Here is a 13,791-nt window from a genome sequence, read left to right as displayed (position 1 = left end):
GACCATAAAAGAACAATGCTCAATTTCATATATATATACATATATGTTATATATATATATACATATATGTATAACACAGTGTAGGTAAAACAATCCTATACAGCAAAAGGACTTCCAAAGTTATCATCATCCCTAATTTTAAGCTCTACTACAAAACTATAGAAATAAAAACCACATGATATTGGCATGAAAACAGACAGGTGGATCAATGGAATCAAATCAAAGACCCAGACAAAAATCCACACTCTATGGACACCTGATTTTTGACAAGGAAGCCAAAAATATACAATGGAAAAAAGAAAGCATTCAACAAATGGTGCTCGTCTAACTGGATGTCTGCCTGTAGAAGAATGCAAATAGATCCATAGCTATCACAAAACTCAAGTCCAAGTGGATCACAGACCTCTACATAAATCCTGATACACTGATACTGATAGCATAGGTATTGGGAAATAATCTCAAACACATTGGCACAGGAGACAATTTCCTGAACAGAACACCAAATAGCACAGACGCTAAGATCAACAATTAATAAATAGGATGTCATGATTTGAAAAGTTTTTGTTGTGCAAAGGACACCATCAATAGGACAAAATGGCAGCCTACAGAATGGAAAAAGATCTTCACCAACCCCAGAGGACTTGATTTCCAAAACATATAAAGGACACAAGAAAGTAGATATCAACAAACTAAATGATCCAACTGAAAAATGGGTTATATTCTGCTGCCTGGGGGTCCAGCCTCCAGTAGTGCAGGGCTCAAAGGGAATCTGTGAAGTTGGCCTACTACCCCCTTTTTATCTGTGGGGTAAGGAAAAAGACACCCACACACTCTCTTAATGATTTCCTTCAGGTCCTTTCCTTATTCTTCTTTTGTATTCTGATTCTGTATTCTTATCTCTATCCAGAAATGTCCTTTCTTTCTAAGTCTCTTGATATCTTCCTCCTAAATCTCTCATTCTTGATCTTCTCTCTCTCTCTCTCTCTCTCTCTCTCTCTCTCTCTCTCTCTCTCTCTCTCTCTCTCTCTCTCCTCTCTCTCTCCTCTCTCTCTCTCTCTCTCTCTCTCTCTCTCTCTCTCTCTCTCTCTCTCTCTCTCTCTCTCTCTGTGTGTGTGTGTGTTTCTCCTTGCAGCTTATATACCCCAGCAAAATCTTTTGGGCAATACGGAAATTACAATGTGGTTACATTCTATTTTTCAAATGAATGATTACAATGAATACAAGTTAAAAAAAAAAACAGCATGTTTCCCATATTCCCTACATGATTAAGTATTTTATATATTACAGGCGAAAAATAAATTATCCCCAAGAACCCATATACATTCATACCAAAGCAACTTGTTATAGATTAACAAAGTGTACACAAGCAAGGTATTTTTCTCAGTAAGTTCTTTTACTGACAAGCTGTGTTTTGCAGGTACAAAAAAAGCACCAATCATTTTATTACTTATCTTGAAAGGTAATTGTATAAGGAATCTTAAAGGAATCACAAACCTAAACTTTTATACATGAAAAACAGTCATCTCTACTTTAATCTTTAGGGTGCATACCCACTCCTCAACAGGTTTTTTTTTTATAGCCAAAGACTTAGGAAAGAAATGGGTACAAGGAATTAATCATCACCTTTGATCATCAACCAGTCCTAGCAAGAAAGGAACATCAGTTAATAATAATCAGGTTGCTCTTGTTCCCTGACCTTAAAGAGTTCCTCACTCAACTATGTGCCTTTTTAAAACTTTAGATTGTCTTCTTGGGTTTTTCACCTCAAAGCTATTTGACAAAAGTATCTTAGTCTAACTTGAAGTTATTTTTAAAGTTTTGTATCAGCTCTGATGCATGCTGAAACCTGTGAACACATCTTCCAACATTAGATTAAAAGAATTTAAACTGCCAGGTGGTGGTGGCGCACACCTTTAATCCCAGCACTAGGGAGATAGAGCCAGGTGATCTCTGTGAGTTCAAGGCCAGCCTGGACTAAAGAGCGAGTTCCAGGAAAGGTGCAAAGCTACACAGAGAAACCCTGTCTTGAAAAACCAAAATAAATAAATAAATACATAAATAAATAAATAAATAAATAAATAAATAAATAAATAAATAAATAAATAAACTAACTAACTAACTAACTAGCTGGGCTATTGGGACTCAATTGTTTCCTTAATCATTAACCTAAGCATAGTCTATATGGCTCCTCAATAAAAACTCAGGTGTTCTAGTCATGTGACATTTCCTTGCTTTATCTTTTATCCTCTGCAGCCTCTGCTTTATCAGAGACAGGTGCAGCATTTTATTATAACCTTTACCTATGTTAATTTTTCCACAAAACTAACCTCCATCATAATTCCTTACTATATTTATTAAAACCCTCAATCTTCAAAATATTAAACTAACACTATTATTATACAAACATCAGTCTTTCTGTTAAATAGTACAACTTAGGAGGAAATCATCTTCATAAAGATCCATAGGTAAAAATGTCCAGTAGATCAGGATAATTCCATAAGATAAACACACTACATTACAGGAAGTGGGGATCTCCCCACACCCATTCACATCATGTCGGATACCAGAGAAAGATGACAGCAGCAAACATGTAAAGGCACAGCAGAAGCAAAAGACACTCTGGAGTCTGTGGTGTAGGGCCTTGCCTATCTGAGATGAACCCATCAGGGATTCACCTCCTGGTGGGCTGACACCCTACAGTCAGTTGCCATTTGCTGGTCCTCTGATATGACCATTGGCAGGTACAGATCTAACCAGAGAATTCCCAATAAAGGAATCTCAAATGGATGAGAAATGCTTAAGAAGATGTTCAACATCCTTAGCTATCAGGGAAATGTAAATCAAAATGGCTCTGAGATTCCATCTTAAACCTGTCAGAATGGTTAAGATCAAAAAACACTGGATGGGGGCGGAGAGGGAGAACAGGGAATGGGAGACCATGGTGGAGGAAGACGACATGAGAAGGGGAGGAAACAGAGTGCTGGAGGAGCCCACAGAAGTCCACAGGGATGCACCCGCAGTGGACTGCTCGCGGTGGTCGAGAGACAGCCGGAACTGACCTGCTCTGGTGGTGGGATGACCAGACACCCTGATAGTCATGCTAGAAACCCCATCCAAAGACTGAGGGATCTGGATGGGGACATCCACGGCTGGGCCCCGGGTGGAGCTCCGGGAGTCTAGTTGGTGAGAGGGAGGAGGGTTTGTGTAAGCAGGATTTGTTGAAACCGGGGTTGGAGAGGGCGCAGGGATGAGTGGCCAGACAAGTGGAGGCACATGAACTATGAACCAGGGGCTGGGGGGGGAGGGAGCTGGATCAGGCCCTCTGAATAGGTGAGACGGTTGATTGGCTTGATCTGTTTGGGAGGCATCTAGGCAGTGGAACCGAGTCCTGGGCTCATTGCATGAGTTAGCTGTTTGAAACCTGGGCCTTATGCAGGGACGCTTGGCTCAGTCTGGGAGGAGGGGACTGGACCTGCCTGGACTGAGTCTACCAGGTTGATCTCAGTCCTCCGGGGAGGCTTTGCCCTGGAGGAGGTGGGAGTGGGGGGCGGGCTGGGGGGAGGGGAAGGGGGCGGGAGGGGGCAGAACGGGGGAATCCGTGGCTGATATGTGGAACTGAATGGTATTGTAAAATAAAATAAAAGGAAAGAAAAAAAAGATCAAAAAACACAAGGAACAGCTCATGCTGGAGAGGATGTAGAGTAAGGGGAACACTCTTCCATTGCTGGTGGTAATGCAAACTTGTACAGCCATTTTAGAAGTCAATGTGGCAGTTTTTCAGAAAACTGGAAATCAACCTACCATAAGACCCAGCTATACTGCTCTTAGACATATACCCAAAGGATGCTCAATCACAGCACAACTACACTTGCTCAACTACATTTACAGCAGCTTTACTTGTAGTAGCCAGAACCTGGAAACAACTGAGATGTCCCTCAACTGAGGAATGGATAAAGAAAATGTGGTACATTTACACAATGGAGTATTACGCAGCTATTAAAAAGAAGGACATCAGGAAATTTGAAGGCAGATGAATAGAACTAGAAAAAAATCATCTGGAGTGAGGTAACCCAGACTGAGAATGACAAACATATACTCACTCATAAGTGGGCGTTAGCTGTAAAATAAAAGATAACCATGCTACAATCTACAGTCCCATAGAGCCTAGGTAACAAGGAAGATTCATGGGTGAGCACACAGATCTCTCTGGGACAGGGAAATAGAAGGGATTTTGTGAATGGAGTGAGGGTGGGTGGTAATGGGAACATGAGTAATCTGTTTGAGGGGTGAAGTGGGAGAGTACTGAAAGAGACTAGTGGAAGGGGGGCATTTCAGGGTCAGGTTAAAAACCTGGTACAAGGGAATCTTCCAGGAATCTACAAGGAAGACCCCAGCTTAGACTCCTAGCAATAGCAGATATATAGCCTGAACTGGCCATCTCCTGTCCCCAGATTGCTGCCTAGCCCAGTTGTCATCAGAGAGGCATCATCCAGCAAGTGATGTAAACAGATGCAGACCCACAGCCAGAGTTCGGGAAATTCTGCAGAAGAGGAAGACAAAGAATTGTAGGAGCCATAGGGGTCAAGGGCATCACAAGAAAATTTACAGAATCAACTAACCTGGCTCATTAAGGCTCACAGAGACTGAATTGACAACCAGGGAGCCTGCATGGGACTGACATAGGACCTCTGCATGTATGTGACAGTTGTGTAGCTTGATTGTCTTGTGGAACTACTAATAGTGGGAACAGGGGCTGTCTCTGACACTTTTACTGGCTTTTGGGACCCTACTCCTCATACTGCATCACCTTGGCCAGCCTTGATACATGGGGAGGTGCTTAGTCTTGATATGCCATGTTTTGCTGATACTCATGGGAGACCTGTCCTTTCCTAAACAAAAAGGCAGAGGAATGGATTGGAGGTGAGTGAGAAGAGATGGGAAAGAGCCTGGGAAGAAAAGAGGGAGGGGGAAACTGCAGGCAAGATATAAAATAAATGAATAGACAGACAAATAAATATAATTTTTTAATTATTTTATTTTATTGGGTGGCATGGCAAGGGCAGAGGGAGGATACCAAAGGATGGGAAAATGAATAGGACCTAGATGCATGATATGAAAGACACAAAGAATAAATGAAAAGAAAATTTTAAAAAAGAAAGAAAATTTCCATGAATCTCATGTTAAAATACTAATTATACAAAAAAAGATGTATTGAAAGCTGTAAGAGAAAAACTACAAGTCACAAATAAAGGCAAACCTATCAAAAGAAGAGTTAATTTCTCAAGGGAAACTTTCAAAGCCAGAAAAACCTGAAACAATACAACCCAAGCCCTAAATGGCAGCCAATCTAAAATAATATACCCAGCAAAACTACTGCCATCATTGAAGTAGAAGGAACAATTTACCACAATGGAGACAGACACAAAAATTTACATTCAAAAACCAAACCTAAGGAAAATACAGGGAGCATTATTCTGGGCTAAAGAGAAGAATGAGAAAAGCAGAGAAAGTGTAAAAGGAAACATAAGCCATAATTTTTAAAAGATAAATTACCTTTGAGAACACACCACCAAAAATCAATAACATGATGACCAGAACTAACATAAACATCCCAATAATAATTTGAACATGAAAGGCCTCAATCCTCCTCTCAAAAGACAAAGTGACTGAATGGATCAAGAAACTAACTACCTATCTGCTGCCTACAAGAAACACACCTTAGTTTTAAAAATAGGAACCACCTTAGGATAAAGGATGGACAAAAGTACTCCATTGAAATGGAACCAAGAAGAAAACAGGAGTCACTATCCTAACAACTGAAAAAATAGACTTTGAACTAAAACTAATCAAAAGATATAAATAGAGGCACTTCATTCTCATTGAGCAAACAATTCTCCAAAAAGACGTTAATACTCTAAACATACTAGCATCAAATGTAGGGACACCCTGTTTCATAAAAATAAAAAACTCAAAAAAAAAATTACTACTGGATTAAATGACTGAGATTCACATCAATCCATTAAGAGTAAGTTAATACCCAACTTTCTCCAATAGACAGGTCATCTGGACAAAAAATAAACAGAAAAACATCAGAATTAATTGACATCATACATCAAATGGCTATAACAGACACCTACAGAATATTCTACCCAAATACCAAGTAACACACATATTACTTTGCAAAACATAAATTTTTCTAAAATAGACAACATGGTAAAAATGCAAGACAAATCACTACAAATCAATAAGATTGAAATTACTCCTTTTTCCTATTTGATTACAATGCAATAAAATAAAAATTGGAAACAAATAAATCTCTAGTAAATATAAAATCTCATGGAGATCAAACAACATATTATAGAATGGTGACAGGGTCAAAGATGAATACAGAAATAAAAACTTGCTGAAACTAAACGAAAATGAAAGCAGTAAGACAAAACATCTGGGACACATTGAAAGCAATCTTATGAGAGATATTTATAGCACTAAGCACCTAAAAAAAAAGAAACAAAGTGCACAAATTAATGATTTAATGACACAACTCAAAAACAACCTAGTTGACAGCAAGATATAATAATAAAAGCAGAAATCAAAAAACAGAGAAACAGAAACAAAGAAAACAACACAAGCCAACATATGTTAATGACAAACTGTTGCCCAAATAACGAAAAGAAAGAGGGAACCCAAATTAACAGAATCAGAAATGAAGAGGAAAACATTATAAGAAACATTAAGGGAATTCAGAATATTAAGGAGGATAGTTTAAAAACATGTACTCCTTTTTTATTTTTTATAATTTAATTTAATTTTACATATCAGCCACAGATTCCCTTGTTCTCCCCCTCCCCCCACCTAAAAGAAAGCAGAATGTTATTATGAAAAAATAAAAACATGTACTCCATTAAGCAGGAAGATCTAAAAGAAATGTATGGTTTTCTATATTCAGCAACTCACAAGTTAAACCAAGCAGTCAGCAACCTAAACAGACCCATAACAAATGAGGAGACCGAAATTATAATGTAAAGCATGCCAGACAAGAAAAATCCAAATACTGATGGATTCACAGCAGAATCTCCCAGACATTCAAAGAAGACCTAGAGCCAATCCTCTCACACTATTTTTTTTTTTAAAGAAAAGAAACACAAGGAGTGCTCTAAAACTATTTGTACAAAGCAAGTGTTACTTTACTACCAAAACCAAGTACTGGCACAACAGAAAAAGGGAAATTACAGGCCAATATCCATGTAAGAATAGACTCAAAAATACTCAATAAATACTTACAAACAGAAAACAGATATACATCAAAAAGAGTATACACCATTAACAAGTCGGTTTTTCTTACTGAAATGTAGGGATGGTTCAACATACATAAGTCAATAAATATAAAAACAACATAAATGGACTTAAAGATAAAAATCACATGATCCTCTTAATAACATTTTGGGGGGTCTTTTAGGCAATCCAGATTTCCCTTTCACAGCTTCATACAATCGCTTCTCCAGGCCTCCATGCAGGGACACCCCTCTCATGTACCTGACCTCAGCAGCTTTCCTTAGTCACAGAGGGAGATTCCATAATCTCTTCTAACCTTCACTCTAAAGCCAGAACCATATGACTGAAGCTGCCAAGTTTGGCTACTTTCTGGGGCTGTAATATGGTCTCCTCATTCAGTTATAGCTTCACCTGCTTTCTGTTTTCTATGGTTTTCTTCACTGCCTAAGTACAGCTTTCCTGGAACTTGTTGACAGGGAGAAAAAACTCTAATTAGAATATATTGTATAAAAAAACTATTTTCAATAAATGAAAAAATCATATGTGGGGTATGGTAGTACACAGTTGTAATCCCAGAGCTGGAGAGGCAGAGACAAAAGAATCCCTGTAGCTATCATCTTGGCCTATTTGGCAAGACCCAGGTCACTGAGAAATGCTCTCTCAAAACACAAGGTGAATGGCTTCTGAGGAACAGCAGCAAAGTTGTTCCTGGCCTCCAAGTGCACATGCACACTTATCCTTCATCTGTGCACACACATCCTTAATCTATGCACACACACATGCATACACACATACACAAAAAGCACAATGTACGTCATATATGCATGAATAGACAATTTTTATTTATCAATAATATATCAATAAGTATCGATGAAGTACAAATAAACAGGTACATGGAATTTTCATGCGAGACTAAGTAACTGTGGTAAAAACAGAAAATTTAAATTCACAATATTTTTATGGATCCAGAGAAACTACACTTTGGAAAGAGAATTAAAGATATAATATGATATTAAACTATTCTTGATAACTGAGAGGAGAGTAAAATATTTTCAAAAGAAAATCTTAAATATCACTATCAACAAGGAGCTTCCTTTGAGTAGCCTCAGCATCAAAGGAATATTTATGACATAAAATAAAAAGAAGGGAGTAAGAGAAATCCTTTGGAAATATTATCTTGGGGTGTACAATGAATTTAAAGGACTCTACGGTACTTGGCAGCAGAAATCTCATGAGAATATACACATGTAATACCACAAATTTTATTTAAATATATGAAGAATCTTGATTTGCTACTTGAACTATTAAACAGTTTAAGAAGAATCTGTATTTTGAAAAACAATAATTGCAGCTGCATAAGAATGACTCCTTACAGCCACATGTATGTCCAGTTCAAGGTGGGGACAATGACCTCTTCTGACCCCTGTGGGAACCAGGAATGCACACAAGCTGGCACAACATTCATTCATATAAATTAAAATAAATAATTTCTTTTAAAAAGAAGAGAAAAATTGCCCTTTTTTAAAAATATGGTGGCACACTGACTGCATGTTTTTCAGCATATTGATTATTCTGTTATCAGAACTGATTTGTACCAAAGGAGTAATTGTGGGATAGGCATTCACCATGAACTTCTGAACAGTCAAAATGTCTGGGTCGTACTTCTGTAACAGGACTGAGATGGATGAGATGATGAGATTTACCCAGTACATGACCACAAAGAAAACCACCAGCAGCAAGATGGTCTGGGTGGCCCTCTTCTCCGGGGATGCTTTCAGGTGGCTGATGCTGTGAAGATGCTTGCATTGCCTCTGATGTCTGAACAAGATGATCACCATGTATGCACTTGTGGTCAACATAACTCCTACAAGAAAAACATCTCTGGAGATTGTCACTGTTAAAATAAGTGCCCTGATTATGTAGTTCATGGGGAAGAGTGAGCAATATTTGGTGACCTTAATTTGGTTGCTCGCACTCACATTGGTAAAAGCACCAACATAGAAGATCCGGTTGCCAATGAATAACAAGTTGAAAGACCAAATAAATAAGAAAGCATGAATCATGTATTTTTTTAGTTTATGTTTAAATTTTGCCAACAATGATGTGTTGGGACTGATAGTAACAGCCTGGAACACACTCAGGAGGCAGGTGATGCAGATGGAGAGGCCTCTCATCACCCTGCTTATGTAAAAAGTTGCCTTACATTTGAAGTCATTCTCAAAGTTCAGTGACTCAAATACGTGTGTAAGCCAAAGGTCCCCTCCAGTGAGGACCATCACTGTGTGGATGAAGGTCAGTTGACAGGAGATCGGGTCTGTGGGCTTAGGTTTGCAACCTAGGATTATGACAGTGTAGAAAAAAAGGAGAAACATATTGGTTATGACTCCAAGTCCAGCTTGGAAATTAAGGACATTCTTTAATGAGGACATACGTGGAAAGTGCTTTCATCTTAACCTCATAGTGGAAGCATATTTCATATACCTGGAAAAAATAATAGAGTATGCATCAAACTTGTGATTCACCAGTCAATATGTCTATATCATCATTCTGTTTTACCTATTTACTTTTGATTAACTTGTCTCTTTAATATTAGTATTATTAATTAATATTAATGTTCCAGACTGGATGTCATATATTTCTATATACTTGTCCATGTATCTACCTGTATATATAGCATACTAGAGATAATAAAAGCATTTACAGTCAAATCCTAATCAGAACACACACTTTGTGTGCCTGTATTGCACCTAAGTGTCATGCCTTAGAAATCCAATCCTATTGATTTACATTGCCTCATTTTATAGTTAACACCTAAAACGGTAGTGAATATAAATCACATATATACAACCAAATAAAACTTAGGTTGACCTGGAAAATATTCACCAAAAGATATCCAAAAGAGTGAGGTAAGTCAACCTCATTTTGCATAACTTTAATACACTCTATTTTGCAGCTATCCATGTTTTGACTCATAATTCTAATTGAATCACAGTGATAACTCATGCCTATCCCACTATTTCAATCAGCAAAATGTCTATCTCAATTCATCTGTTTTTATGTTTCTTTTTGCATAAAATCTTACATCCCCAGGATCCGGAACAAAAGACATCAATACAGCTAGAGGCCATCACTGCACTTTCCACACCCTATTAACTGTATAATCATTAATTAAGGTTATAAATGGTCCTAAATGTCTCCTTGTTTATTTCCTATCCCATCACTTTTGTGAGCCTATATTTCAGGTTTAAAGAACCAAATCCCAGCTATGAAGACAAACACTATTATTCTTTTCTATTTGGAAGGAAAATGTAAGTAGTTTAAACTATGATTATTTATGACTTTTTAGTCACCCATATTGCTCTATCCCCTGCCTACCTGTTTCTTCTGTATTTACCTCTCTCCCATTCACTAAGGAGCTCCACTTTCCCACTTCCCTGATGAGACCACCTGGTCTCTATTGCTCTCCACCATCCCTGTCCGGGCAATGGTCGTATTTTGCTTTCCACTTTCCTGTGATCACAACTGCAGATGTGGAGCTAGATGTGCAGCCTCCAACAAGAAAGATCATGCAACGTTAAGACAAACGCTATTTTCAACACATTGTGACGAACATGCGCTTGCTGAAAATGACCATATAGTGATCTCTTTGGAATTTCTGTTTTAAAAGAGATTCCTTCCCATGCAGTGAAAATCAAGCTCCTCAGTGTTATCAGAGATCATCAGCACCCACACACTTTTTTCACTGTGTTTCACTCAACAGTCTTACCTTTGGTGCTTACATTAGTTATTTGGCCTGGTTACCAGTGTCATTATTTTATCAAATTAATTTAATTCAGTACTTTCAACATAAGCTTTGTGGTAGAGAAATAGAAAACAACTCAGAAAAAGAGTTTCTTTATATTTTCAAGTTTCCTCATATACTACACATATACAAATGCATAGATGTCTGTACTTATAGGAATAATAAACAAGTTAGTGGCTGAGATCTCTCTAAAACTTCACTATGAATATAAGACCATAAACTATGTCTTATGTTTACATGATTTTTGCTCTTAAATAGCTTGATCTGTAAAGGAATTGAATCATCCCCATTGCCAGAGCCTGATTCCCTCACTAACATACATCTACAGTAGCTGTACCATGATGCTCTGTTTGTTTGTTTGTTTGTTTGTTTTGTTTTTGTTTTTTTTAAGCTCCAGGATACGAGGTGGATATATTGCTCAGTGTTAAAGAGCACTTATTGCTCTTGCAAAGGCTTAGGTTTGATTCCTAACAACCACATGGTTCATTGCAGGGGGGATTGAAATGTGCAGCAATGACAACTCATGTTTGACAAGTCAACCCACCAGACCTAAAACTCCCTGATGGGGAGCGCCCCTGGCAAAGACATGGGGTCACTGACTGTGGAAACCGTTTTTGTTTGTTTGTTTGTTTGTTTTTCTGTCTGTAGCTTTCTCATGTTCCATCATTATACTTCCCTAAAAGAACATCTGTGGGGTTCTTCCACAGCCCATTGGTAGTGTGTATTACATCTTTGGGCATACCTTTAGCTGTGGATTTCTGTTTAAGCTGTATAATTCTGAAACAGATATATATATATTATATATAATAAAAATATAATAAATACATTTTAAATAAATAAATACATAAAAAGCTCTAGGATATTACTATTTCAAGGCTCCATCTCTAAACTGTAAGAACTGTACCCCAATTCCAATTTTAAAATTGTAAATGGACAAACTATATACATAAAATAATTTATTATTAAGTATACTTTCATAATTATTATATCACATGTATTATAAGTCTTACGAAAAGATGATACCATAAGGTAAAAGGCAGTAATCTAAAATGCTTTTTTCTTATCCCAAAGGTATGTACTTTAGCGGCTCTGCTTCATATCCATTGCTTTGTAAATGTTTGTCACATACAGGAAATGACACATCTTCTGAGTCATCAAGTGGCATCTTTCTCTAGAGCTCACTATAGCTGAGACTTGACCAAAAAAGAGCACAGCTTCCATGGAAACAAACTGAGTTGTTAATATATGCATGAACTGAGAAAAAAATCACTTGTTTTATGTGAAAAGAAATTCACTGCTGGCGGCTTTCACACAGTTTAAGTTGTAATATTAATGTAAGTACTAAAACCCAAAGTGTAACCATAAACATTCAAAATATGGAGAAGCCATCACTATGATATTGACTCAGACCTAAAGACGAAGCAGTCTTCAGGCAGCTGTCTGGAAAGATGTGCAACAATAGAAACTAAGAGCTGCTTCACGCATAGCGCTACATTCTTCTGAGAAAAAATGACTTTACCCCTTCATTATCACAATGTTTGATTTGGAACAGTCTTGCTTTATGAATTATGGTGATCTTTGTATTCTTCTTGTGGAGATTTAATAACAATGAACATAGAAATAAATTAGATAAAAAGTATCATTTTTACCATAGTTAGTGAGTAATGACCAAAAGGCAGCAGGACCGCTCAGAGAGAACACAGAGAGACTGTGTGACTTTCAGGTGACAAGATACATGGTGTTGGCTGGTGCACAGTCCACTGTCAGCAACATTAATAAGTCTTCAGGAATCTCAGGAAGGTGAAGACCTTAGCCACTCAAATTAGGGCCATGAAATCTTTATGAAATACATAATACCAGCAGGAATAAATTGCGATTATTTTTTAATAAGGTATTAGTTCTTTGCTATTACCTGATACACAAATAATTTTAATGCATAACTTATTCTTTGGAAATTAGTTTAGCACAGGTGAAACTGGAAACCCACAGACACTGACTAGAACATTACATTCTCACAGTTATGAGCCAGTTTCCCTGAGATGAAGCAGCAGCCGCAGAATGTCACTGCAGACTGTGGGGAAGCAGTCACACCAAGCTGGATCACACGTCACACGGTGTAAGTCTGGGAATGATATGAAAATGTTCACTGGAAATGGGTATGTATTGGGGGGTAATTATTGGACTACCAGGTCTAAGAATATATCAGTAGCATAGTGTGTTCTGGAGCTGCTTACATGAATATCTGTACATCACTTGAGTGAAAACCTGTGAGTTATATCAAATATGTTCATGAAATAAAGTGAACTTTAAGGAAAATGAAGAGTGTGTCTTCATTTTCTGGGTAATTGGTCAGATCTATGAGGTTCCTACCTTGTGCATCAGTTCAGACTTTTAAAGTAAGTTACTCAAAACAAACTGAAAATTCTGGAATGCTTGTCAACATAAATTCATAATTCTAACAGTTGTTTTTTGTGATGTTGATACTCTGTGGCTAGTGAATTAATGACAGTTACTGGCATCATTATATTTGTTATTGACAGTAATCTCAAAATTCTACATTACCTGTTTTCCATTTTAATGTTGTTGTTGTTGTTGTGTGTGTGTGCAAGAGAGAGAGAGATTTCCAGGTACTTTTGAAGAACCCAGAAAAATAATATTCTTTATTAAAAATCATTGCACAAGAATAAATAAATCTATGTAAAATTTTTAAAGCTTAT

The 13,791-nt window shown here is 37.4% G+C and overlaps 1 protein-coding gene across 1 annotated transcript in view; it reads right to left on the bottom strand.

Moving 5' to 3' along the window:
* LOC114686838 (vomeronasal type-1 receptor 90-like) overlaps window positions 1–9,731 on the bottom strand; it is a 44,754-nt gene extending 35,023 nt beyond the window's left edge. Inside the window, exon 1 of the mRNA XM_037204306.1 lies at window positions 8,788–9,731. Within this exon, the coding sequence (XP_037060201.1) occupies window positions 8,788–9,701 (914 nt within the window). The 5' untranslated portion in view covers window positions 9,702–9,731. The remainder of the gene's footprint in view (window positions 1–8,787) is intronic.
* Window positions 9,732–13,791: the final 4,060 nt, after the last annotated feature.

Source organism: Peromyscus leucopus, chromosome 3, assembly GCF_004664715.2.
Source record: "Peromyscus leucopus breed LL Stock chromosome 3, UCI_PerLeu_2.1, whole genome shotgun sequence".
NCBI lineage: Eukaryota > Metazoa > Chordata > Mammalia > Rodentia > Cricetidae > Peromyscus > Peromyscus leucopus.
This window is presented reverse-complemented; position numbering and strand designations above follow the sequence as displayed.